Source organism: Sinohyriopsis cumingii, chromosome 6, assembly GCF_028554795.1.
Source record: "Sinohyriopsis cumingii isolate HCF-2022 chromosome 6, ASM2855479v2, whole genome shotgun sequence".
Taxonomy (NCBI): domain Eukaryota; kingdom Metazoa; phylum Mollusca; class Bivalvia; order Unionida; family Unionidae; genus Sinohyriopsis; species Sinohyriopsis cumingii.
In genome coordinates, this window is record NC_142966.1 from 65,823,590 (window position 1) to 65,851,051 (window position 27,462).

General features: G+C 34.8%; 1 protein-coding gene across 1 annotated transcript; it reads right to left on the reverse strand.

Moving 5' to 3' along the window:
* Positions 1–8,631: 8,631 nt before the first annotated feature.
* On the reverse strand, positions 8,632–26,566 carry LOC149797113 (placenta-specific gene 8 protein-like). The gene is made up of 6 exons (XM_089961783.1): positions 26,380–26,566; positions 21,951–21,991; positions 20,246–20,376; positions 19,692–19,803; positions 12,676–12,851; positions 8,632–11,899 (listed from the first exon to the last, which is right to left on the reverse strand). The coding sequence occupies exons 2-6, from the start codon at positions 21,967–21,969 to the stop codon at positions 11,792–11,794; spliced, it is 546 nt and encodes a 181-aa protein (XP_089817909.1). The 5' UTR covers positions 21,970–21,991; positions 26,380–26,566; the 3' UTR covers positions 8,632–11,791.
* Between the last annotated feature and the right edge of the window lie 896 nt (positions 26,567–27,462).

Below are 27,462 nucleotides of genomic sequence, written 5' to 3' on the forward strand. Positions count from 1 at the left end.
ATTTTGAAACCTTGAGAAAATACAGAGGAATACAGCGGACAATGATATTCAAGTGAGCAAAAATTGATGCGATATTCCAAAATACCGTTAACAAATGATAAGCGAAACATCATCATTAACAAGGCATTCGTACATTAATCTTTCCTGATCTGCATTTGACGAACCTTTTAGTAGAATTATGTTAGATTGTGTTGGTCCCTCACCTAAGACTAGGCCAGGTATCCAATACCTGTTGACCATTATGTGTGCGCCAACAAACTTTCCGGATGCATTTCCTTTGAGGCATATTAATAAATCTAAATCAATAGTAAAAGCTTTGAAAATATTTTTACTCAATTTGGCCTTCCCAAATCTGTCCAATCGGGTCAAGCGTCAAATATTAGCGCTGAAACTTTCGAGCAGATTATGCATGAATTTGGAATCCCGCAATTCAGATTAAAAGTGAAATTCAGGTTTGACAGAACTACAATGGATATAACTTTTGAGTCTAGCAATAGAGTCCTGACTCTCTTGCTCATTCTTCAAAAGTTCTTCTGTTAAAGTATCTAGGCCCTTACAAAGTCATGAAGATAAAGAATGAGTTAAATTAAAATATTAGTGCTCCTGGGATCTAAATAAATTATAGGAATACAGTCACGGAATTGTATAAATCATTTTATTTATTAAATACATGTACTCGGGTTTCGTTGTTTGTGTACAGCGATACCCGAGGGTGATTTATGTATATTGTACAAAGATTTCGAAATAGTGAGCTTGGTTCATCCTATGTTGCACGTGCGAAGTGCTTTCATTAAGAAGAACAGAATACTTGCAGCGCACAGACGATGTATTGCGGCATCGTCAGTGTATAAATACCTCACTGTAGGTCAACATCTTTACAATACGGAACGTCTTGTCAGTGAGCGGTCTACTTTAAGGACTTGCACATCTTCATCTGAACAGGTATGTGAGTTATTAATTTATTGTGTATAAGTTATAAATATTGTACTACCACTTCTAGTTTTTTTATATTTTCTATGTAGCTTCGGCTCACATAGCATCATGCACATATGTTCTATTCTTGTTTCTCACTTAGCAAAATATTTATATTAGCAATATATAAATTTTTATCTTTAAGAAACATTTAGTACTGTATAATTCTTGTCGGGCACGGTTTGGTTCACTTCTGAACTTGTGTAATGTTGTGTAATTATTGTGCCGATAATGTAATATGTGTAGCTTACCGTATATAACGTCATTACTTTTTATCGTACACGCCAGTGTCACGCATAGTACATGGTGTTAGATGTATATTCAGCTGACCAAAGTGACCAGAGTGATGCCATACTGACCAGAGTTATCGGTGTCGCAGCTGTATAACAGACCAGAGTGACCAGAATGACCAGAGTGAACAGAGTTATCGGAGTGATTAGAGTGATCTGACGTGATCGTAGTCGACGCGGAAGCAGCTGCGAAGTTAACCATAGCAGCTTTGAAGCTGGACCATAGCTGCTGCAGAGTTATGTAAACAGTGTTGCTGATTAAGTAGTAGGTGATCGGGCGTTGCTGACCGAGGTTGGTGGGCACTTAGTGCTCGATTGCCCAACCTGGAATATTGATTGCTTGATTGACTAGTGTGACTGGTTGCCAAGTTTGCTGTTGACGAAGTGTGTAACTCCATACATGTAATTTTTTAGCTGTGGGCTAATCTTTTGGGCTTTGTAATACCCAGTGTGTGTTTGGGACTGTAAAGATATTTTGTACATTTGTCCTTTGTTTTCGTCATATTCACAATTTGAGTGAATACATTTTTGCTACTTGAGTAAAATACCACAGTTTTACTATTTGAGAAAAACACATCATTATTTCGTTGAGAAATCACTGTGAATTATTCACCCCTTTTCCTTGTACTGTATAAGGTCATTTATTTGCATTTTCATTATTTAGTTCGTGCGGATTATATTAATTGATCCAATATTTAGATATTATACGCACGTATTAATCAGAATTATTTTCTCATTCATGTCATTCGTTATTTAACATTATATTTATATCACCATCAAAAGTGATCTGTCGTAAATCCGAAATCTCACTTGGTTATCTTGTTACAAATGGTGTCAGAACTGGTATCATCTCGGATTTAACGAATCACTTATATTGTTTCATTATTCTTGAATGATCTTCTGTGTTTTTCAGACGCCTTTGATAAGGCAGTGAGGTTAAATGGACACATTACATGACTTTATTTTTTGCATACATTTCATGTTTTTGTTGCCTTTCGAGAAGGAACATACGGTTTGTAGACATTATAGTAATTACGCATTTTTTTGCATAATACTGTACTTTAAGTTGGTCATATCAGATGTTTGAAATGTCATTAATGAAATAACTTGTAGAACTGGGGAAGCAGTATGGCTAAGAGGAAGAGTTCCTTAGAAAGTTTTTCGTGAAGAACAGGCTAGGGAAAAAGATCAAAGGCTAGATGAGAAGGAAATAGAACGGGAGAAATTAGAGATAGAAAGGGAAGCCGAAGAAAGGAAAAAGGCTTTTAGAAAGTAGAAGATAGAATTTTGGAGAGGGAAGCAGAGAGAGAGAGAGAGAGAGAGAGAGAGAGAGACAGAGACAGAGAGAAAGAGAGAGAAAGAGAATTAGCTTAAACAAGTAGAGGATATGAAGTTAGAAAGGAAAAAACATGTAAGATTAGAAGATAGATATAGGGAGAGTGAGTATCAAATAAAGTCTGAGCCATTGCAAACTTAAAGGGATGGGGAACATATTTTAAACTGAGAGGTCCAAAATTGCCCCCATTTGAGGACAGCACAGATAACATGAATAGTTATCTAAACAGTTTCGAAAGGTACGCCACTGTACAAACATGGAACAAAGACGATTGGTCATTTCATCTTAGCGCGTTGATGAAGGGTAAAGTATTAGACGTGTATTCGCGTTTATCCGCGGCCGATGCGCTAAAAAAAAAACTCGCGTTAAAAGAGGCACTTTTGAAGAAATACAAGCTAACCGATCAAGGGTTTCGCAAGAAGTTTATGTATAACAAACCCGAGAGAGGCTAGACATTCACCCAGTTCGTCAGTAGGACGTGAAATTACTTGCAGTGATGGGTGGAATGTGGTAAAGTCGTTAAGAAATTTGAGGATCTTATCGATTTCTTGCTTCGGGGGCAACTCTTGACAACTTGTGGCAAGGAGTTATATTTGTTCCTAGGGGAAAAGTGCTTCACGAATATATATGACATGGACACATAGGCGGATGTATTCACTGAAGCTCTGGGTGGTTGTCAGAATGTCATCTCGTGAAACAGCAAAGGTGAGAATCAGGTCAAGGACCAAAACCCACGGAACCTCAAAAACATGGTAGGGATAACAAGGGAAGGCACAAGGACAAGCAATGTTTCATGTGTAAGGAGTGGGGACATATCTCCCCCAATTGCTCTATGCGGAAGGGACCAGTCCAGAGACTCGCGGTGGCCATTGAAGGAAGACGGTAGGTAGATGGAACACTCGATGTTTCGCAGCAGGCTACGCGGAAAGCAGTGTACGAGCCCGTGGTGCGTGCAGCAGGTGCGTGCAGCAATAGGTTGCAAAGCGATCCAATCGATCGGCACGTGTACATTTCCAGACGCAATGGTACTGACGGCAAATGGCAGTGGCAACGGACAAGAAGTGACCGTTTTACGAAACACAGTGTGCACTAGTGTAGTAGTGAAACGGAGCCTCGTCCGCGATCATTAATTGCTTTTGTTTAAATCGCCTTGTATGTTACTGAACCAAACAATCGACCATCTTCCTGTCGCAAGGATAGATATCGAAACACCGTTCTTGACAGGGACTGTGGAAGCGTTGTGCATTGACAACCCGACCTTTGAACTTACGATTGGCAATGTACAGCGATGTAGACTCCCAACCATGTCCGACTTCCGATTACCGATCATTCAAGCAGTGCAGACCAGAGTTCAGGTAAAAGAGGATAACAAACCGCTACGTAAATTAAAAGTTCCGGAATCCATTACCGGTATCTCCCGCGAAGAATTTCTAAACCACCAAGAACGTGACGCGTCTTTAAGTGCAACCGTGGAGAAAGCATTATCGGGTACTGTGAGGAAGTAAAGGAATGGGGGGGGGGAGATTTATATATCGTAATGGTTTCATGTATAGAGAGCATACTATACCTGATAGTAGGAAGTGTTTAAAGCTAGTTGTTCCCCAGAACTTTAGGTCACATGCACTCAAGGTTGCGCACGAGTCGAGTACGGCAGACCATTTGAGTGTGAATAAAACAACGGTTAAGGTATTACGGGAATGCTTTTGACCCAAGGTTAACAGCGACATAACACGATTTTGTCGTTCGTGGATGGTTCTCCTATGAGATGGTCTGAAAGGAATTGACATGGAAAGTAGGTCCAATTTTTAGGAACAGTATGAAGAAAGATGTAGTTTAACAATTGATAAAGCGGTCTTGAATGTAATGTGTGTAGCGGTGATAGAGGATAGGTCGTGTGACGTATCTGTATTCGTCTCTAGTACAGAAAGGACCACTGAATACCCCCTTTGACGTAGGGACAGAAGGTATAGACCAGATAAATGTATCCCCGGCTTTATCCGATGGTCAGCGTATGCAGATTTTGGAGGTTTTGTCCCAATACCCGGACGTGTTTACGGGCGAACCAGGCTGTCCTGGATTGACTCAACACAAGATCAAGTTCAGTACATCAGCACAGATCAGGATTAAATGATATCCAATACCCAGTAATGCGCGGAAGACAATTAACGAAGTTGTGAAAATGGTAGCTCGGTAGGATGAAAAATAAAAATCAAAGACTACTAAGGTAAAGTTTGTTTCTACAGGAATATGATATTGACATCAGACACATCAAAGGGAAAGATAACTTATTGGAATATGCACTTTCCCGTGTTTATAAATGTACTATTTCATGTACACTGTTTACAATTTATAAGAGTTCTTTGTAACCTCATGTATAATTAATCTATAGACAACGGAAAACTTTATCATATAAATCTTTCTTTGTCTTGATGGGGGAAGTGTTATGTATATTTTACTTAATTTATATTTGATTTAATGTAACTGTCTGTTCGTAAGTTTTAATTCTCTTTTAATTTCACTACATGTCAGCGTAATGTAATTTTGAATACTAGGAAGTTTTTTTTCTTCTCCAGAAATTAGTTTGACCTGACTATTTAAAAGAAACATCTAAAAATACAACTTTGCATCTTTTTCCTGACCTAGTTCCTGATCTTGATTGAGAATCAAGTAAATAACTTTTTTAATTCATTCTTAATGTGTGAATGATAATACTGAAATCGAGGTTGACTGGGACTACGTGACTTTAGAGGTAAATACGTCTAAGTTGATTTCGAAATTCTGGAGGAATTACTCCCATCCGGGAATCTGTTTTGCGTCTAAAGTTAATGTATAACATTTGTCTAGAGAGAAATTAGTCAGGCGGCCTTCTAAACACTGGGACGTAAGGTATTTTGTTTTTTCTGTTGTGACCCTTTGAATTATAGTTTAAATTTTATTCAAACTATTTAGATTCTAAAATATTAATTCTTTTTCTTGAAAATATTTGAGTGCTCATACAGAATTCTTTGATAAAGACATTTCTTGATTTTTTTCCTTCGGAAATTCAAACACTGGAATATTGTTTGTGAATCAACAAAGAACTGTGGACACAACATCATAATACTAACTTCAGTTTACATCATCGCCTTCGATTTATGAATTTTTATCGCGACTCGAACTTGATTTCATTAGAACATTTCATTACTAGGACTTCTGAAATTTAATTCGTGCATTATTCTTGGATTATTTTTTTATTTGATACTTAAAACCGTGAGTTCTTATTTTTTTTGATTTTTATATTTTTTTTTCTCCAGGGAAATACATTATTTGTTACAGTTTTCAAATCCTATCACGGGAAATCAAATATGATTCATTTTATCGTACAAATGAAGTCAAACAAAGTTTCAAGGAATAACAGTGGTCCAGATTGTTTCTGATCATACATTGAATAAGGTGTGTTTCTAGTTGAAACCACAGTAAGATAATGTCTGAAAATGTCACCTTCAATATTTCCTATATGTTATGACTACGAAGAAACTAATATATTTCGTAACTAAAAGATTAATAGGAAGCGACAATGTTTGGATAAAATCGTGGCAAAATTTTAAGGACTACTGAGAACGATGTCTTGATGTAAAGAGTTCGGGAAGATCGTGTCTTCTGTGCTATATGTATTTTATGTTCCTTTGCCACATTTTCGTTTTGTTTGCTTGATTTACCCTTGTTGGACAAAGTATTCGCTGAAAATATTAAGTCAGTCTTTCAAGCATGGATATATTTCTTACGTTCTGACTATTTTAGAAAAGAAATAATATATATCTTTGGAAATAAATTAAAAGAAAAGAAAAGGTGTTAAAGGTTATTATGACATGACTTGTATTTTTACCAGTACGTACACCAAATTACATTTAAACAGGAATATCATCTAATATGCATGATAATATTATATTTGTTCACCATTTTGTCTTGTTTTTATTTATATATATATAATAAAGTCACGGTTGACAGTTTTTTATTATTTGTTTATAGAACGAAATTTCACCATATAAATTTAAATGAGATTTTCAATTTTACATTGCTGATCAACTTCATGTACACAAAATAACATAATCTTCTTAATGCATAAATATGTCAATTAAAAACTTAAGAATCTGTTTAAATAATTTATATTTGCTCAAACTATAATATTATCGTATTCACAATGCTCCAGAATCATTAGGAAAATCAGACCAACTTTAATTGAGTTGTTACAGTTTTCCACTTTCGTTACCTTTTAGTTTTTTTTTCCTTGTACACAGTGTCATACATCTTGTGCACATCTTGGGCAAATGCTTTTCGCAGTGTTGTAAATCCCGACGTGAACATTACTATTTCCCAACTTATTTTTAATTTAGTTCACGACATTGTTTTTCTGAATAATATATATTGTTACATTATTAAATTTGCAGTGTTAATTACATTTTTAATAATTGTATTTAGGACTTGATATTGTCCAAAATCAAGTTCATTTTCAACATCTCCTGAATTATTGTTTTTTAATACTGTAAAAAGCTAGTAAATAGCAAATATTTTCCCTATGGGTATAGGTTAACTATTAGGATTAATATCTTTGCCTGAGTCAAGGACGGTGTGATTATTATTTTCCTTAGCATAATTTTAGTAATATAATTTCTAATTATAACTAAGATGTTATCTTGTAAACGTTTGGAACCTTCCATAATGACATTTTTAGCAGGTAATATTTGTTTCTAGTAAATGTTAATTGTAACCATTGACCAAGTAGAGAACTATATAATCTTGTATTTTTGCTTTAAGATCTGAACACAATTAATATAATTATTGTTATATTCACCAATTCGTTTGGGTTGGAATTTATTTATCAAATTATTTCACTAAAGCGATTCTTCTCTAGAATTACAAAGTGCTCAAAAAGGGCATAAACATAACAATCTTGGAAACGTAAATGTGGATTTATATTGAAATTTCAACAAAAGGGTATATTCTTCGATTGTATTAGTGCGATTCAATGCAATAATGTTGGTACATCACCACAACATGGAATATTGCTAACGTTTATTCATACTTTAATCAATAGGACGTATGTTTGAAATTCCATGATTATTTGGGATACAATTCACATCACCATAACTATGCTTTACATTTTTCACCTCTTGATTTAGGGAAATAAAAACTTGCTGGTTCTCGCTCTATTCTGTTACATTGTTAAAGACCATATAGTATGCTATATTATTGGCCGACACAAAATCCATACTTCAAACTTGCGCCCAAAAGTTCGATCATCTCCAGTAACAACGCTGCGACTGCTTCTAAAGCTGCTGCTGCTACTAGTACTATTACTACTAATATAAATGATAATAATTTGTATTTATATGACAAATCGTGACTGATCATGGACGATCCATCAAAGGTTTTAAAACTCCTTCAAGTGAGGTTCAAAGGGATAAAAATGTTGAGACAGTGCATTTTGTATATGTAACTCCCGTATTTACTAAACTAAATAAATTGTGCCAAGTATTAAAACTTAAACATGATTTCAGAATTTTGTAAAAATTCTACTACAAACTAATTTAAGTACTGAGAAATAATTGAACTCTGCTGTGACTTATAGTGTAAGACGTATAGCCGATTTAAAATGACCTGTACCTGAAATGTTCTTGATTAAACGAGAATATACAATTTTTGAAGCGTTGATAAAAGAAGGTCATTCACCTTCTCCGCTAACACATGGTGAAGCAAAACTACTAACTAGTAATTTGTGCAGACTTTTGTATGGTTCAGGTAAGATTGACATTTCTCATAACAAACGTCTTGATCATGATTTTGTCCTAATTAATTAATTCTATCCTCCACTTTTAGCATTCCTCCACTTTTAAGGTCACACTGTCTGGTGCCTTATCTGTGTTCAAGGTATTTTATGAATCTTATACTTTTATTGAGTGCCATTTTGAAGTTTGCTGTTTTGAATTTTCTTAAACCAGTTATATGACAAAGAACAGAAAAAGTAAAAATTTCATTATATGAAAGCAGGGCACATTGTTTTAATTGTTTTTATTGATAATAAACAATAAGCTTGTCTGAAGAGAAATTTTAACAATGCATTAAATGTTTCTAGTATCTTTGACCGTATTCGTCGGAACGTGTGTTCCCTTTCTGCAGACTAAAATGAATGTACTTTCTGAGAATTGACTGTTGCCATTACCGGTTATTTTGCATCATCAGAATGTATTTACATTTCGCTTTGCACCAAAAAGGATCGATTCTGCCGTTTACAAATGTAATGATAGTTTGCTGTCAGCATGCCTAAACTTCCAGGAGTTCAGTCATTTTCTTACATGGGGCCCCGAACGGCCGAGTGGTCTAAAGTGCTCTCCGTTACGGATCACTGCCATATCACCTCTGTCTGCGTTGATTTGAGTCCTAGGTTCGGCTAACGTGGGTATGTAAGAAAGCTTGCCAGTAGCTTCTCGTGAGTCGGTTGTTTTTTCTTGGGTTTTCCCCCGGTTCATCCTCCACCAATAATACTGGCCGCCATGTATAGCCAATCGTGTGCTGAAACATGGCGTTAAACCCTACAACACCAATAACTTCATCTACCATTAATGAAATGTAAGTTAGAATCCTCGAGAGAAAACGTGATACCACTGCCTGAATATAATAAAAAAATCAATGCTAGTTAAATATTGGGATAATGTAGGACAAAGAAAGAATCGGTAGACCAATCAGCATGGCGCAACGTCCGACATATATTATGCACGTACTCCAGAAGGTGTGTCCTGCATAAAGAATCATGCACAGAGAATACCAGAATCCAAATACTTGATAGAAATATAAACATAAATTTAAACAAAGAAATATTGACAGGAAACTGATTGCTTACAGGATTGAAAGACACGTTTTAGTATTTGAAGCTTTTATTAACTATGATACGGTGATTAACAAATCTGCAATAGACACTCCGAAATCGTGTATGGTGTCAAAGTATGTGTAATGTTCTCATGTATGTGCAATTGCTACAATGAGGAATTTGTCCGATACAAATCTTTATAAGTGGCCTAAAAGTGTATTAGAGTATTTCAGCTCTGATATTTTATATTAAAAGTACAAAGACACCAGATTCATATCGTTCATCTATTTTTGCGATGTTTGTTTGCAATTTCTTTAAACAAATTTCATCAGTTCAGCAGTGAGATTGCTTGGGGAATTTTTCAAGACATTCTTGTAACAGGAACCTCAGCATGAAAATAAAAAATAAATCAAAGTTTACCAAGGAGAGTTAAGGCCTATTATGACATATCGTGATTTTATATCTCAGTACACATGAACAGATGTTAGCAGCGACATAATCAACGATTACAAAAAACTGGATTTCCAATGATACATAGGTAAATTACATATCATTTCTATCTACATGACACACGTCGATGACAAAAGGTTATTGACAAAGAGTAAAATATAAATGGAGAGTCGTCAGAAGATTTTAAATCCCATTTTCAAATTTTACTTCCATCCAACTTCAATTTCATATATATTCTCAGATCTTTTTAATTTGTTCACTTCCTGCTAAATACGAAAATATACGATCTGCTTAAACAAATATATATTTCTTCACCAATTATTAGTGTGTTATACTGGTTTAGCGAATCATCATATTAAATGGTGTTACGAATTTTCCAGTCTTTTGTTTTGCTTTCCTTCTTCTATATGAGTGGGATAAAGATGTTGAATGTCTTAATCACACATGTCTTAATCAAACCTGTTTAATCCACAGATTGGAAAGTATTGTTTCTCCAGGTGATTAACCGTTCAAAGACCTCTGTCTGCTCCATTTTCATGTTGTTCTAATTATTTAAGACTTCAAAAAGCCAGTATTATTCTGATAATATGTAGGTGCTACAAATGATATATATATATATAGATGTTACGTCAAGCAATATCAAAACTATGTTGTTTATAATATATTACCAATGTAAGTAATTGCACAAAACTGTACAGTTTAATTTTTCATGAAAGAAATTGTATCATGGTAATGTTTACTACAAATACAAAATAAAATATTGCAAACAAGCTATATTTAAAGCTTAACTAGCAGCATGACGGGACATACTGTATCTTTTCGAAATGACAAATGACAAAGAAACGAAATGGAATTAAAATCTGAAAAAGAAACAATATAAACGGCAAACAATATTGTGGTAACTCGTCTAATTTAAACATTACATAAACGATAAAACACACCCAGTGAGGGGAGAGTGAAGAGACTTAGTCTGGAGATGGTAAGACTGTTTGGAAGATGAAACACGCATATTTAAGATGTGTAATATGTGATGTGGTGAAAAGGTGATTGACTAATTAGTATGGACACACGCTTAATGATTGTATGGTGCAACATACATTGAAATCATCCCCTATATATTCCAACATGTTCAACATGTCAGACGATATTCATAAAATAAGGACTACAGTGCTTATTTGTAAACCTGGGACTCGGAATTTATTTACTGAAAACAAACGGGTGATCAGAGTTCATGTCATTCCTTTCCTTGGTAAAAATATTAATTATATGAAACATTTTCTTTATAGATGTAGTTTGTTTCGTCAGCCTTAATAAAGTTTAAACTGGAGCAACTCCACGCCATATATTGATCTAGATGTGAATATATTGTATTCAATGTTTCCTAGTCCTTTCAAAATCTTCGAAGCATAGAATCCCACGTGTTTGACTTCCTTTAAATTTGGAAAACTAACAATTGATATCTTACATGTAAGTGTCTCTAATAGTTTCTACATTCATCAGGGAAACTGGCAAAATTGGTATACAAAACAAAGCGAATTAGTGGAAATTCGTCAGCTACGAGAAAAGTTATTAAAACACGTGCTTATTTCTTTTGAATTAGCGTCCATTTCAAACAGAAATTTTCCTTTTAGAAAAGAAAAGACAGCAGATGAAATTACCTATTTTAAATGAAGTACATAACCTAAATGGTAGTTTTAGTGGAAGAACAATTGCTAGCGAAAGCCATCACAAAATAAATAAATGGAAACACAAACCGAAATTCATTAGTTACGACCAGTTTCTTCTTTTCATTCAATTGATTAAACATATAAGAGTTTTGAATTCTGCAAAAGGTACTACAACATCCTTTTTGTAGTTCTTGTACTAAGCCCAAGTCATCACCCTTGTTTTGGGAGCTCATCAGAGTTCATTCGGGTGCTGACGGATGAAATCGTACTCTCGCTTCAGCTGACACATCACGCATGTAGGACAACAACAAACAGCCATGCAGTCGCCCATGATATTACCCTATCGTATAAAGATATATATATATATATATATATATATATATATATATATATATATATATATATATATATATATATATATATATATATATATATATATATTCATAATGACCTCTCCACATAAGTCTACCAATGGCTATACACACGTCTTTACTTCCCACCCTGATTTCGATATATTTAAAACGTTTGACAAAGTAATATAGGATTCGTTTTCAGATGACTGTACATCACTCTTCAATTGGAAGGAAAAACGTGGCCGTAAAATAAGTCCGACAATATTTATTTGTTTGGGAACAGTTGTTTGGTAGCGTAGGGGATTCAACCTGCATTGGCAAATATACTGGGCTTTATTTCTAATACTGATGAGATATATTGTTACCAGCATGTGCGTGACTACTCGGTTAAGGTTTAGCAGTCCTAAGCGTTTAAAAAACTGTCTAATTTTGTATACCGTTTTGTAGTAGAAGATATTGAACACCACTTTGAATCTGTTCCAGTTCTATTCCCCTAAATATGACTTTTATGAGATGTGAAAAGAAACTTTAAACAATTTATGGCCTGACCTTATATTAAGGTATTAACCAATAGTGTTCTTTGTCAGTGTCCACTATATATGCATTTAGCATTGCGTAGTCATTTATTAATATGTGTCATTTTTCTACTTTAATCACTTTTACATTCAATTTTCTGCATATTCTTTAATTATTGATTGTGCTGTTTCTAATATACGGAGACAAAAAATATATGTTTGTTTCGAACTGGATGTCTCTGTCATACCTGGATTTTATTGGCCTCTCGCACCTTCACCCTTAGAGCGACGAGCCACGGGGTTGGTGTTCCACATGCGGGTAAGCATTCCCCTGGAGGGAAACAGATCGGAAGACAGCAAGACTCGCCCAACTCCACAGCCAAGTAGCAGGCGTAATAATGAGTACAACACAGTGCACACATACCTTGAAAGGAATGTGGGTTACGTTTGAAAATGTTTCTTTTATAACTACAGTAACGACACATAATTTCATTTCATCTGACTATTTAACTATAATTAATTTTTCTAAGCACATTTATGTCATATTATGCAGCTAATGTATGAATGTATGTATGTATGTATGGATGGATGTATGTATGTATGTATGTATGTATGTATGTATGCATGTATGTATGCATTTATGTATGTATGCAGTGCATTTTCGGATTTATCGAGTGTGTGTATGTTTGTGTGTGATCTTGACTTTTAACGTAGCTTTCAAACATTTTCAGCCATGTTGCTAAAGTATCTGCATTATGGCAGTTTATAGTGATGTCTAGCATTGGGACATCATGCCGCAGACACGTGGTATGATGTTCCACCCAGTCACATTATCCTTACACCAGGTCGACCAGTCCTAATATTAACCTCTTAATGCTAGTTTATGTCTTTGATATGACTCGGTTGGTTCGAACCTGTCACTTCCAGCATCCGAGGCGGACGCTCTAACCACTAAACCACAAGAGTGGTCCGTATTTATAGAAATATTTATATTTGTGTATATGTAACATAAGATGGGCAGATATGATGAATATATATATATATATATATATATATATATATATATATATATATATATATATATATATATATATATATATATATATATATATATATATAGTTAAATAAGTAGTAAAAATATAAAAAATTAGGTGGGTAATAGGCAGACACCAAATCATGTACGCCAGGAACATTTTGGTTTTTCTCGCTATGTGACCTCTAGTAATATTTTTTTCTCCAAAGATGGTACACAGAGGAAGCGAACAATCTTTGTTTGGTGACTAGTCTTAGCTACGTAACATTACAAATCAAAGTACATACATACACTATCCATTAAGGGAGTGAGTGAGGGAGACAAGGCTGTGACCATGTCCGTTAATCTTAACAGCTGGAAATTATTGCGTACAGATTTGTCTACAGCACATATCGACTATTTTAGGGATAATGCTGTCAATGTCTCTTTTTCTGATCAATGTATGAGGTGGTATCTTCTGTCAAGCCCAATACCATGTTGAAATTGAGATGTTATTTCATTGAAAATCCAAGGGAAACTGTATTTACATCAATTTTATCGTAATGACTTTTTTCCAATCTTCCATCGTGCGTGCGACCAAGTGGTTTCGTTCATTCATTTCAAAATACATACATACATACACTATACATTAAGCGAGTGAGGGAGGGAAACAAGACTGTGACCACTTCACCTACAAACAATGCAATGCCAGATACATTTCAAAATGCATTCAAATACCATTATTGGTGTGAGCATAATTATCACTTCTTAAAGGGTAAAATGCATGAAAATCATGTCACTATGCTCTAGTTTTGATATGGTGGTTCCAAGCGAAACAAATTTACACCTAATTACAGTTCACGACGAGACTTTGCCTCCAGCTCATGATATAACACCACATAACACCACAATAAACCCTTTATGATGGAGTTGAATTAAAAAAAAGGCCATTATAATTAATTAAAGTAAGTCACTCTGAATGTATATTCCCCTTGATGGCCAAAGGGGTGCATGAAAGAACCTGACCATGTTCTTTGAAGATACACCTCAGGTTATGACAATCGCAGGAACAAAAATATTTGGGATACATCAATAGCAAAGGTATCATTGAAATAAATGCATATTATTGTGATCCACGTTCCAACAAGGTAGTTGCACATTACTTGAGGAAGGTTAGGACAAAGTGACTTTTCTTTGGATTGCTCAGGATGTCACATGGAACTATCTGAGCAGTATAAATACAACCAATCTTATGCCAGGCCGCCAAATTTGTAATACTGGGACTAAACTGTGAATACAATATAACCTAAAAGTGAGTGAGTCATTATGACCTACCAGTGTCTTAGATGGTTCATAATTATTTAACAAAATACTCTAATTAACTTTAATAAAGTCACCATGCCTAATATTTGAAATGACGATAGTAAATACCTGTATTTTTACGCTGGAATTAACCTAACTAAAGATAATTCTGATCTCATGGATGCTTGTCGCAATAATATGCTTGCACATATGTACAGTATTGAAATAGAAGGTAATACTACTGTATGTTTCTTTGTTCCCTGATAAAATGAAGGAAATTAATCCAAGTAGAAATGTAGTACATGCCAGTATAAAACACCATATTGAGAGAGGTGTGGCTAAATTGAGAGAGATGAGGGATGTCTTTCTAACATTAAAGAAGCTTAACAAAGAGAAAATGCGTAAGAACTGTATTAAAGAAATGTGTACTATTCATCCAGTGAGGCAGAGCTTTTCCTGATAAGGATTGTCCTATCCCACATATGATCATTGGATATTCATCAAATAAACATTCCATGGAAACTCAAGCAAACCCAGATACACTATCCACTATTGTTTAGCTTTATTTGTCAGTTCCAGCTGACAGGCAATTCTTGTGTGGCTTCCAGGTGAAATACGTTCCGTAAAGGAACCAGGTCAGCTGCTGCGTTTATGGTCCCAAGGAGGTAATGGTGATGTTGGGGCGACAAAAAGGGCTTGACCAGAAGAGTTCTCAAACGGTCAAGGAATTTGTCAATCGTGTCAGTGGATACACGAAGATGCCCCAGGTAGGTGAGCAAGTTCACTCATTTCAAGTCAACTCTTGAGACGAAACGAAGTCCTCTTTCTCTAGGCCCAGAGTAATTCGTAGGTGTGTCGCACTTGACCAACCGATAGACAAATGTTGCCTTGGGACTCTTTGCTTCTGTTGTATAACAATCAGTCGTAGAAATACTGTTGCTGCAAGAATTAGGCAGCTCCCCATAAGATCAATTAATTAACAGATGCTTTCTGTCTATTTTGGTACCAGAACAATCTGAAAGTAGAACGCTGGAGACCTTGAAAGAATAGCGAACCCTTGTTCATTAATTAAAAAAAAACAGTCAATATTCAGTGATGCTTCATCCAACTTCCCAAACGAATTCTAATGAAAGGTTTATTAGTATTGATGGAAGAAAAAATTACTGAGTCAAAGGCATATAGTCCCTAGGACTGAAAACTTCCCTCAAGGAATAACTCTACATGCATTTCCAGCCTACCCGTCTCTTTGAGGAAGGTCGAGAAAGGAACGTAAAAGGGTTGGTTTATTGGACTTTAACACTTGCATCGCCTTTCAAACTGAGAATGCACATATGTCGGTTTGGAAGGGATCAAATTTTGGCCGGTGTTGCCAAACTTAATGCCGAAGTGAGGAAGGTGAACCTTGAAATCCTTGGAAGTAACATAACAGATAAGACTGCCGAATAGGGTATTTGTACTCCAGAGGAGTAACCCTAAGATGTTTTAGCTATAATCTAGCAAGACCTTTGAAGCGTTTTGCGCAAAAACTCTGCAGAGATAAAGTTAATCTGCAGAAAATAATATGTCTTAACCTGTTGGCCACTGCCGCTACTAGGCGTTAAAAAATGACAGAACATAGAGATTCATCCTTCACGAAACAGCCGACAATTGGGCAGCATACCGTGTTACCAGCCGTGTCTTCTACCACATCGACTCTAAAGTGTTATCAGTGAAGCAGAACTAAGATCTCGTTAAAATGCACAATTACGACGCTCTGTCGTTTACGCGTGGTAGGTGAGGGAGGGTGAGGTATTATGGGCCTGACGCTGTCACTAGAGACATGTCTACCTTTTATGTTGCCTGCCAATCCCCTGATCCTTTGCTAAAACATCATGAGAACTCCTGATCATGACACAATAAACTAGGAAACACGGCCTTGAAGTAGCCATCGAGAGGCTTTCCATACTGGAGATAATCTTAGCATACACTGAACTTAAAGGGTTAGGTCGTAAATCGGGGATATAAGACGTTAGATTACAGTCATGTCCATATGAACACAATATGCCTATTTCTCTTCAACCATTGGTAATGCAAGTGAAACTAGGCAGATTACTTCAAATGGACTGGGGGCTCCTCTCCTAATGTTTTCAACCGAATGCTTTAGACGTAGGCAAAACTAGCAAGACGTCATTATTCTATTATCGAACTCGAGTCAATACTAGTTGCACTGGAATCTTCCCGTCTAGGGGAAGTCCCAATGCTGGGAGTTGTAATTTGCTGAGTTCCTTAAGCGGGCAGAGATAACTTTATATTGTAGTCACCTTGATTGAACGGCGATAATGTATCTTTTTCTTTCTTGGTCTTTTGGGAGAAAAGATCTGATCCTCTTATCCCGTGTGAATACCGCTTAAGACTGAGGCTGAGGTGTACACACATTAAGCTGTGTCGACGTGTTCCCCTAGTCAAGACCGCCAATCTACCCGTACTGACCGGTGGACATTGCCCTTGGAACGGTGCCTAGAGAACAGTGACCGATGTCTTCAACCCTTTTATTGAATAACTGCCAGGTGCACGATGCTTGATTTACATACACGGTGACTGGAAGCCGCTGACAGATGTCCGTAAGATCGTTATCGATACCCATCCAGTGGCCTTTCACCGGATTCCGTACCAAGTGACGACTGAATCTCCTCCAGACATGAGGTAACTAAAATATTGCATATCCTTATCTGGATAGCGCCATGGATCCGTCACTGTTAGAAATATTGGTGGGGTGGGCTGGGGTGGAGTGGCGCTATGACTCTCGAAGATTGGGCACTGCTGTGTTCGAACAGGTGCAATACTTCCAAGCTCTGAGATGATGCCCTTGAGGATTTACGCTGCTTTCGTCCGAGTGGGCGTATTCTCAGTAGTTGCCAATGTGTTGCTTCAACCTTGTATATTGGGAATGATTGTGGAGTCTGATACTTGATCATATCCCCACAAAGTTTTTTGTGATTTAGGCAGAAAGCTGAAATGTCAAACCTGCAAGAGAAAGGACGTGTAGGTGGTTTCTCGTATATTAAAACATGGACCAAAAATAAACAGAAACTATCAAAGAAATGGTTTTGAAGGATAATGGACTATGGGGATTTTTCTCTAATTAAGAGTAATTCTAATTCAAAGCTCGTTAAAAGCATCAACCATTGCTGATATGTATTATTTCATCGATTGACAAATTTTCCATCTTCACTCTGTATGTCTCTCAGAAAAGAATGAAATTCTGGTTTTATGGTTTTGCGAGTTTATTTTTTTTTACGCATGATAAGCTATTCACGGCGGCCAGTATATTTGGAATAGAAAGAGACCGGGTAGACAATGGGATGAACCACCGACCCACGAAAAGCTACTGATACGCTTTCTATCATACCCATGTTTATTCATCCGATACTCGAACTCACTTGGACATAGGAGAGATGTGAGTAAATCTATTGTCGGCGCCTTAAAGCAGTCGACCACCAGGAGCCCTTAATATATGAAGAGTTCCTGTCTATGACTCGGAGCTAGACTGCTTATACGATGTGCTTCTTCTAGAACTAATGTTATGTATATTTGATTTAAGTTATATCTGATTTAATTGTTTATAAGTTTTAAAATCTTTTTATTTTTTAGTTTCATTACATGTCAAAATAATGAAGTTCTGTTTACTAGGAACTCGATACTTTTTCCAGAAAATAGTTTGACATTAACTGTTCATGTTTGTGAACATGTAAAGCTGACATAGTTCCCGACCTTAAAGCAAAATTAGTAACACTTACATCAATAAGCTTTTCCTATTTTCTATAATTGTGGGAATAATAAAAGTGAGATCGAGGCTGTATTGAATACGTGACCCTAGGCTTGTAAATAGCTTTATTGAAGTAAATAACTTTTTTATTTTATTCTTTGAGTAAAATGATTGGTTCTTGTCAGGGCCATGCTAAGTGTACGTGATGTAAACATGATCACATGACCCTTATCCTGGCATCTATTTTGCGCGACATTCAAGTTTTAAACCATTGCTGAGAGAGAGAGAGAGAGAGAGAGAGAGAGAGAGAGAGATCGACCACTTGGGATTCTAAACGCTGGGACGTAAAGGTGTTTATATTGTTGTGTCATTTTGGAAGTTACATATTAATGTCTTTTCGAATTATATGGATTCTAAAAGATTAATTCGTGTCTATGGAAATATTTAGAGTGCTCATGCCAAATTATTGAACAAAGTAATTTCTTTAAATATTTATTCGGATTTCCAAAACCGGAGTGTAATTTCTTGTAATTCTACAAAGAACTGTAGACTTCAACACAGTACAGGATATAGCATACGTCATTGCCTTCCATCTTGGACTCAAACTTGAATTCATAGAAAATTTTAATGTTAGGACTTCTAAAAGTTTATTCGTGGATTATTTATGGATTTGTTTTTTAAAACCTAAGTTCTTATTTTTTCATTTTTATATTATTTTTCGAGGTTGGTAAATGCTTGTTTAAATTTTTCAAAGCGTGTTGTTTTCACTCTTTCCTCTTTCTTGCATTATAGTTGTTGAGCCTAAACAAGTAACACTATCCAAATGGGAGAAATTGTACGTCAGATCAAAAAAGCACAGAATAATGATGACCGTCTTCTTGTGAAACGAGACGTTGATCTGAACATAATATTGGAAAAGATAAAACAGTTGCAACCTCATCTACATATTCCAAAGACCCCTCCCTAAAAAACAGGTACACACACACGCACGAAAATGATAGTAAGTCAATCGAAACGGTCCATATACACTGCTGACAAAATAAATGTTATAAATGCTAATTTTGATTTTTAACCGAGATCCAAAGCCATTCCACTAACATAGCATTCCATGTAATGAAATTAAATAGCGGTTTACAATAAATCATTGACTATCTATAACATTTGGGATATTTCGTACACCATAAGAAGACAGAGGGAGAGTTTACATGAGGAAACATCCTCCAGACATCCGAAAAGCCCAGTACTCCAGTCTCTAGGACCAACCCGTCGTTGTGGCTGCTGATTTATAACAACGGTGGTGGTGTTGCTTTGTTGAATCTAAAGAAGAAGATATAGATGCAATCACGTGACCCTTTAAAAAGGAAATCATTTTTTCCAGCTCAAAAGCATCATCTTAGATGTTTTAGGTGTACACTGTAGTAACATGGATGGATAAATGGTGAAGAGGTATTTGGTCACATCAATCTAGTGTTTATTTTGGTTCTACTTGGTCACAACGTCTTTTTGGATTCCAATCTCATTTCATTCTATTAAATTTTAATTTGAACTTCTTTTAGAAGAATAAATCTCCATCAAGGACAGACATGTTGACATAAGTTTGGCTAGTGTCATGATAATTATCTCCGATACAATTTTCACTCTGATTTCATCCAAATCTCATGCAGTTTCATAGAAAAATTTCATTTTGTATTATCTTTGGATTCCGAATAACTGTTCAAAATTACTATACCAGCTAAGTTTTATATCAGTCAATACACACCGGCTGCATCATCTGCATCTGCGGAAATCCTGGTTGTTGGGCATATTGTGCGTTCGGGAAATGTCCGGGTGGACCATAATGCATTGGCTGGTAGGTCGGAACGACTTCAGGCTGTGAAGGGCTGCTGAAAACTTATGATCGACAAAGAGATTAAAGAAATTACATGCACATACCTAACGTCATTTGATTGTTCGATATAAACTTATCTGAGACAAATGTGAAGTGTGACTTCAGATATGGATAAAGATTTCGTTTACAGCATTTATGTATAAAATGAATGCCTAATGGATGCTAAAACAGAAAACTATTTGACTATGTGGGCATCGTATTTTGTATCTTGTAATTTTGGCACAACCAATTCGAAACAACACATGACTCTGAAAATTAAAATACTGCATAATTGCTAAAATACACACTATTCAATTCAAGGCTAAAAGGTGACCGAATGACATTAAATTTTTTGGCTTCCATCAACAAATGGAAATAAACCAACAGATTCCAAAAGAAACCAGGCATGAAAGTTGTTATAAATATATCTGTTTTATAACTTTTGCATAGCGTAGAATCTTGGCCGCATAACCAACAAATCAACATTTCCCGTAATCATTACGGTTAGCTATGCCGTACATTTCAGAATAGTGTGATACAATGTAACACGTGACGACAAATGCTCATATTTGTCCACTAGAAACGTTGCGAACTTTTACATCTTCAATTTGTTTTGGTCCACAGGAATAATTATTCGAAAAATAATAATTTTCATGTTCTGTTTTGGAAAATCTATCACGTGACAAGCATCAACTCGGCAGACCAAGGTTTTGTGGATATTTATTAGCAAACAACCAAGCAGAAAAAAGGCACTTTTTAACACGAAAAAGGTTTCTCCTAGTAAGCTATCAAACTAAAATCAAGGTTGCTATTTGAAGCATGTATTACCTATACAGACAATGGCATAGCATATATTATTAAAGTTTAAAGATCAAAAAGTACAAACTTTGCTAATGTTTCTAACAAAAACATACATAAGCTTGCGAATCTGCCTTGTTATCGTTTTTCCCCTTGGTTCTTTCACAAATGAATCAAAAGAAACACTTTTGTAATATTTTGGTAAGCTTTGTCTCCTTCATTTTGTTAAAGACTTAGTACTGAAAATGATTTCCCATGTCTTTTGGTTCTAAAAATTGTGTTGCATGATATATCTCCCCTGACATATTTTAATTTGAAAAGAGTATCCCCTTTTTGTTTTAACAAGAAATTGACATCTTAAATTATTAGTAAGATTTTTTCTTCCTTATATTTTATGTTTGTAGGAAGTGATACCTTCAGTTTATTTCTCATAGTTGAATGTATAATATTAATATATTTTTTATTTCAATGCTTATACATTTTTGTTTTAGCGCGCAATTGTACCAGACATTATGGATATTTTAACTGTAATCAAATATCCATATTGACGTCACTATGTCTAATTCATTTGCAATACCATACCAACCCACATTGTTAATACTGTCGACATTTTTCTTTTTAATATTAAATTCCGCTGACTGTCCATGGTGACAACTAATGCATCTGACATTAAGTAACCGTCGGAAACCATAGTCAGATCCATCCGAGATGTCTGCAGAGTGGATTTTCAAGTGGGGCCATATGATCAATTTTGTGAACATTGAGACCAATATAACTACTTACCATCATAAGTACTTACCTGGATCGACTTTCGACATTCCTCAGGAATAGAAATTTCACCTGCAATTTAAAGTGTTCTATCAACAAATAAATAAAGCTGCATTAGCTTATATGAGTATTGCATGTCATTACATAATCAATGAGAGAGTCTTTATTGACATACCATCAAGGTTCAGTCTGTAAAGAAAGAAAGCACTGAAATAAATGATAAAAGCTATGGGAAACAAATTAAACGGTATAATATGAGTGATGTTGTAAATGAGTTAGGCAGTACAAGAGCAGACGAACAAGCGATAATCAAATAATTCGCATTTTAATTCATCCGATTTAATTGGACATGGAATCTTAGGAAATCAGTTTACAAACTTTGGTACTGAGCGACATAATTAGCATCGTTTGTCATCGGTCATTGGAAGATCATTCAGTAAAGTAGTTCACCTTTTAAACTAAAGTGTCAATCGATAGATTTGTTTGAGCGACACACATATGTAGATCCACTAGGACTTACTGCTTCTAAAATCCACATATGCCGGAATGGCTTCGAGCTGAATATATATAATATACACGTACACAAAAATGTGATTCGATCATTTTCTTTTGATAACGTGTTCCTTTTCATAGAAACATAATTGTTCATTGTGAAAGCTATATGCACATGCTAGCTTTATATCATACCTCATGTATTTATATTGGTAAGACTCTATCGTTTTAAACTATGTGACAGAAGGAAGCAGCAAATCCAGAAAGATTAGTGATATAAACAAGTAATGTGTTTCCCGAGCTTACAAAGTGAAACTTCACAATACACTAACACTATATGTAAATGAATTATTTCTCAAATAATCGAAAATGATCTATCACATGTTCAAGAGGTTTAAATTCTAATAATCATGAGTATACTGGTGTAACAAGAGTCTGGAATGTCTGGATGTACCACAATGCTATAATCCAGAATGTCTTTGAATAAGTTCTCAATAATGACAAAGCGGTGTTTCGGGCCAAAAGTAAACGAGCGCTTTGCAATTCCAATCAGTAAGTCAAATAAATAATTCCTTTCAAATTATATCTGAACACTACTACAAATGATCCAGATACTAACCAAAAAGCAGGAATGAAATGTTTGTTTAAGAAACAGTCTATATAAATATTAACAAGTTCGCTTCCAGGACATTCTACGTTCGTAAACAAGGTCGGGCTTTGAAATAAAAGTTTAGTAAATATCAAGTATATTCTATGAATATTTACAGATATCAGTTAGGCTGAATCCTCAATTATGACGAAAATCAGGTACACAATTCAATATAAATAATACGAATCTAAATCTTATTTGGAAAATAACAATCTCCATATCAAAGCAAACATGTACTTATGTGCAATTACATTTTGTTCAAGTAGCTTTCAATTGAAACTTCATAATCGTGTATGAGTCAGTAGGAAAGGTAGAATAGAGCTGACTTTTTATTATTAGAAAATATGCAGATTTTAAGCCGTTCTCGTCACATTAACATTACCATTGTTATTACACATAGTTATTTATTTATAAATAATTGATATACAACATATAAAATGTTAACACAGTGTTATGTAATGCCTTATTATTAAGACCATCGGGATACAACGGGGTCTGACCGATGAATCCAGTAACTTTCTTTAATTAGTCTGTTCATGTCTGTCTGTCTGTCTGTTTGTCTATCAATATACATACATACATACATATATACATACGAACATACATACATACATACATACATACATACATACATACATACATACATACATACATACATACATGCATACATACATACATACAAGTACAGAGTAATCAGTTTGCTTTTTTCATAGTAATAAAACTGCCTTATCTGCAGAACCCAAAGTACGGAATATTAAACTAGTCACAGATAAACTTAATCCCAATTCAGACAAAATCATGTAAATTTTATCTCAACTATGGTACGAGTATACCCAATATATCTACAGAAGAATGCCAGTCGACTACACTCACCCAACCTCCTGCTTATCTACATATCTATATATCGCGATATATGTCTATTTTTATTTCTCTAAGGTTATATTTATTGGACTTTGATCAATGTACTCAAACGATTTCAAAAAAATGTATTGATACAATCTCAAAATTGTAGTTACTTAAAAAAATTCATAGTCTTTCTTTTTAAAAATTTGGTTTTGAATAGTGTGATATTGCTTTAAAGATTTTACTATAATACAGGGCCAATATACGACCTCTGTAGGGTATTGACTGATGCATTAGGATTGAGGGACATTTTTCGGACATTTAACTGCAAAGAGTCTAATTTGTTTCGTGTTTTACTCTTTTGTTATGCACGAGACCATGTAGATTTAGAGACGGACTTGTATTTACATGTGTATCCTTCTATATATTTATTTTATGCATATTTTAGTGAAGACGTGTCTTCAAGAAAAAAAATGGGTTTTCTAACATTGTCAGATACTTAGTGCATTCCCAACTAGGCACAAAACATCTTTTACATATTCTGCTAATCTGATTAAAATCAGATCTCCGCTGTCCTACTTGAAGATCTGACAGCGACCGCTTAGAGGTTATGTTCTGTTGGCCTATGTTATTAATATAATCGCTAATGTTATCATCCAATCAGATAAAGTCTTATAGCGTCTCATTTGGGGGACTGAGCAGTATAGCTGAAGAGCACCAGTATGTGTCTATCGATTTAGTTCACTTTCAAATTTCTGAAACCAGCATTTCCATTGGCTAGCTCAAAGATCACCAGAACATGGCACATAAAAAAATCATGTTTTTGATTATTTCACTGCGCAATGTAATAATATTTTTTTAAATATTTTTTGTTCATGTTCTTTGCATTTAATATTTAGAAATCATATTATAGAGAACTATATGTATGATTGGTTGGTGGAATCCTTAAGGGTGTAGTGTTTTGGGAAGGCATAACTTTTTTTGCGGGTTCCCATACTTTTTCAGCTCGCCATTGTCCCGTGCATCGAAGTAACCTTGCTTCTTTATTACGTTTTCTCACTTCTTCTTTTAGCACTACACTACTGCTTCTACTGGTTAACTTTAAAAACATATCTCCAATAATTAAAAAATTAAAAATATTTATACTTTTAGGGATGAATTACAGGAAAATAATCGATAGTCTGACTTGTTGTGCTATTTCTATCGATTTGTCAGTGATTTAGTTTAATATGGATCGTATTTCGTTGGTGGGGATAAATGTACATAATTTTTTTCAGCACACGATAGGCTGTGGAAAGTACATTTAGTGGAGCTGCCCAGAAGACCACGGAACGAACTCCCTGTTCACAAGATGCTACTGACAAGCTTTCTGATACACACACACACACACACACACACAGATATATATATATATATATATATATATATATATATATATATATATATATATATATATATATATATATATATATATATATATATATATATGTTTGTCATTCCGTGACTTTAACCCACGCAGACAGAGGTTAGGATGTATGAGCAATATGTACAGGCAAGCGTCTTAAACCACTTAAACCATTCGGCCTCAACCCCTTTCCAACGTGCAGTCAAATCTTATATAATATTTCTTGAAATAGATTATGTTGTGTAATAGCATACAATAAACTAGTATATTTTAAATTTTTAATCTGGCTTAAATATAAGAGCTGAATTTCAAGTCAAACATTTTTAACATATCAAAGGAGTTAATGGTGTGAATCTGTTCGAAATTGAAAATTTGGCAAGCAACTTTCATCAGCATAGGTGATCTCATCATTTGATAAGTATCACAAAAAAGAATAAAAAAGAATACAGTGATATAATTGTTTTTAAAAATCACTTAAAACTGGAGCTGTCTGATCACTGAGTGCCCTACCCCAACTTGCAAGATAATCAATTGCATAAAAAACTACGACTTTACATTAATAATTATTTCCTAAATGATTTCGCTTACATTGTACCATATCCCATTGTACCATATTACATTGTACCATAGTACATTGTACCATAGTACATTGTACCATATTACATTGTACCATATTCCTTTGTACCATATTCCTTGTTAATGATCCATATTCGTCTAGCCACAGACAATGCATGGGTGCATAGAGCGATCAGGTGCATATGCATTCAGTAACCAAGGAGCAGGAGGGATATTAGCATTATTATTTAAATCATTATTATTATTATTATTATTATTAGTAGTAGTAGTAGTAGTAGTAGCAGTAGCAGTAGTAGTAGTGGTAGTAGTAGTAGTAGTGGCAGTAGTAGTAGTCTTTTAATAAATAGCTTCAAATATGATAACACTAGAGCTTTTAACAATCACAGAACATGTATTTCGTGGATTAAATAATGTCAAGATTGTATCAAAACATCAAAAAATACAAAATAAATTCCATGAGTAACATTGTTTTATGAAAAAAGAAGGTTTACTTACAAACTGCAATTGGGCAGCCTGCACCTATGGGAGACGTCAAGAAAAGTCACGAAATAACAAGAAGGTAATGACAGCCAATGCGTTGGTATGACGAAGCCTCGCTTTAGCGTTCGTTCTTCACTACGCTTGCCTTCCAATGTAACGATACGTCTGAGTTCAAAAGCATTTGATAAGGTACAAGACCCATCTCTAAGCGTCAAAATAACCAGGTAAGAAAAGTGTCTACCATTTTATTGGATATAATTAGCGTATCAGGAATATCTCTCAGGATATTTATCAGTTGTTATATCTTTAGATCAAACCTTGACCACTGTGTTACTGCTGTTGCTACAAGTAATAATAAAACATCAACAACAACACAAACTAATAGTAATGCTAATAACAATAGGATAACAACAGCAACAATATTAATAACAAACACAACAGCAATAATAATAATAACAATAATAATAATAATTTCATTTAGTGTATGCTGTTTATCTCTATATTAGAAGATAATTTGGCTACCCATTACCATTATTAGTTTCAAAAGCAAACAATTGTAAAGGTGTATAAATGATTGTTTGAGTATGTTGTTTAATGGTACATCAGCACATACAACGCTATCAATGGGATTATTAGAGTTAAAATATAAACAGTTTTAAAAGGACCATTAGGTCTACGAAATATCAAGGTCTATAATTTAATTATGTAAATATTAAAATACACAAGACACAAAATAACTATTACAATTATACGACATACTCATCTTTGAAAAGAGAGTATTAAAACAATAAATTCAACTCAACAAAAAAAGGCGAGGAAGAAAGCTTTAATTTATGCGGAACAATAGAAAATTAGCAGGTGCTATCCGGATAATAATATAAAGGGATAATGACTTTTAACATGACATATTTTGCATATTGTCTTGACAACATATCAGTATCGCTGAATAAGAAGCGGATCAATCATATTCAGATATATTACGAAAAGTTATGCTAGTAATTTAATCAGTACTGATAAATCAGGTTATAAGACTGTCGTTGGCAAAACACGGACAGAGGCATGTACTTAATTATTACCCTTCTTTGGAAAATGCAGGTG

Coding starts and splice junctions, on each gene's coding strand:
- LOC149797113 (XM_089961783.1), bottom strand. Junction 19,804..20,245: donor AGATGCAGATGATGCAGCCG/GTGTGTATTGAC, acceptor CTTCTTCTTTAG/ATTCAACAAAGCAACACCAC. Junction 12,852..19,691: donor TCTGGAGGATGTTTCCTCAT/GTAAACTCTCCC, acceptor ATTCCTTTCAAG/GTATGTGTGCACTGTGTTGT.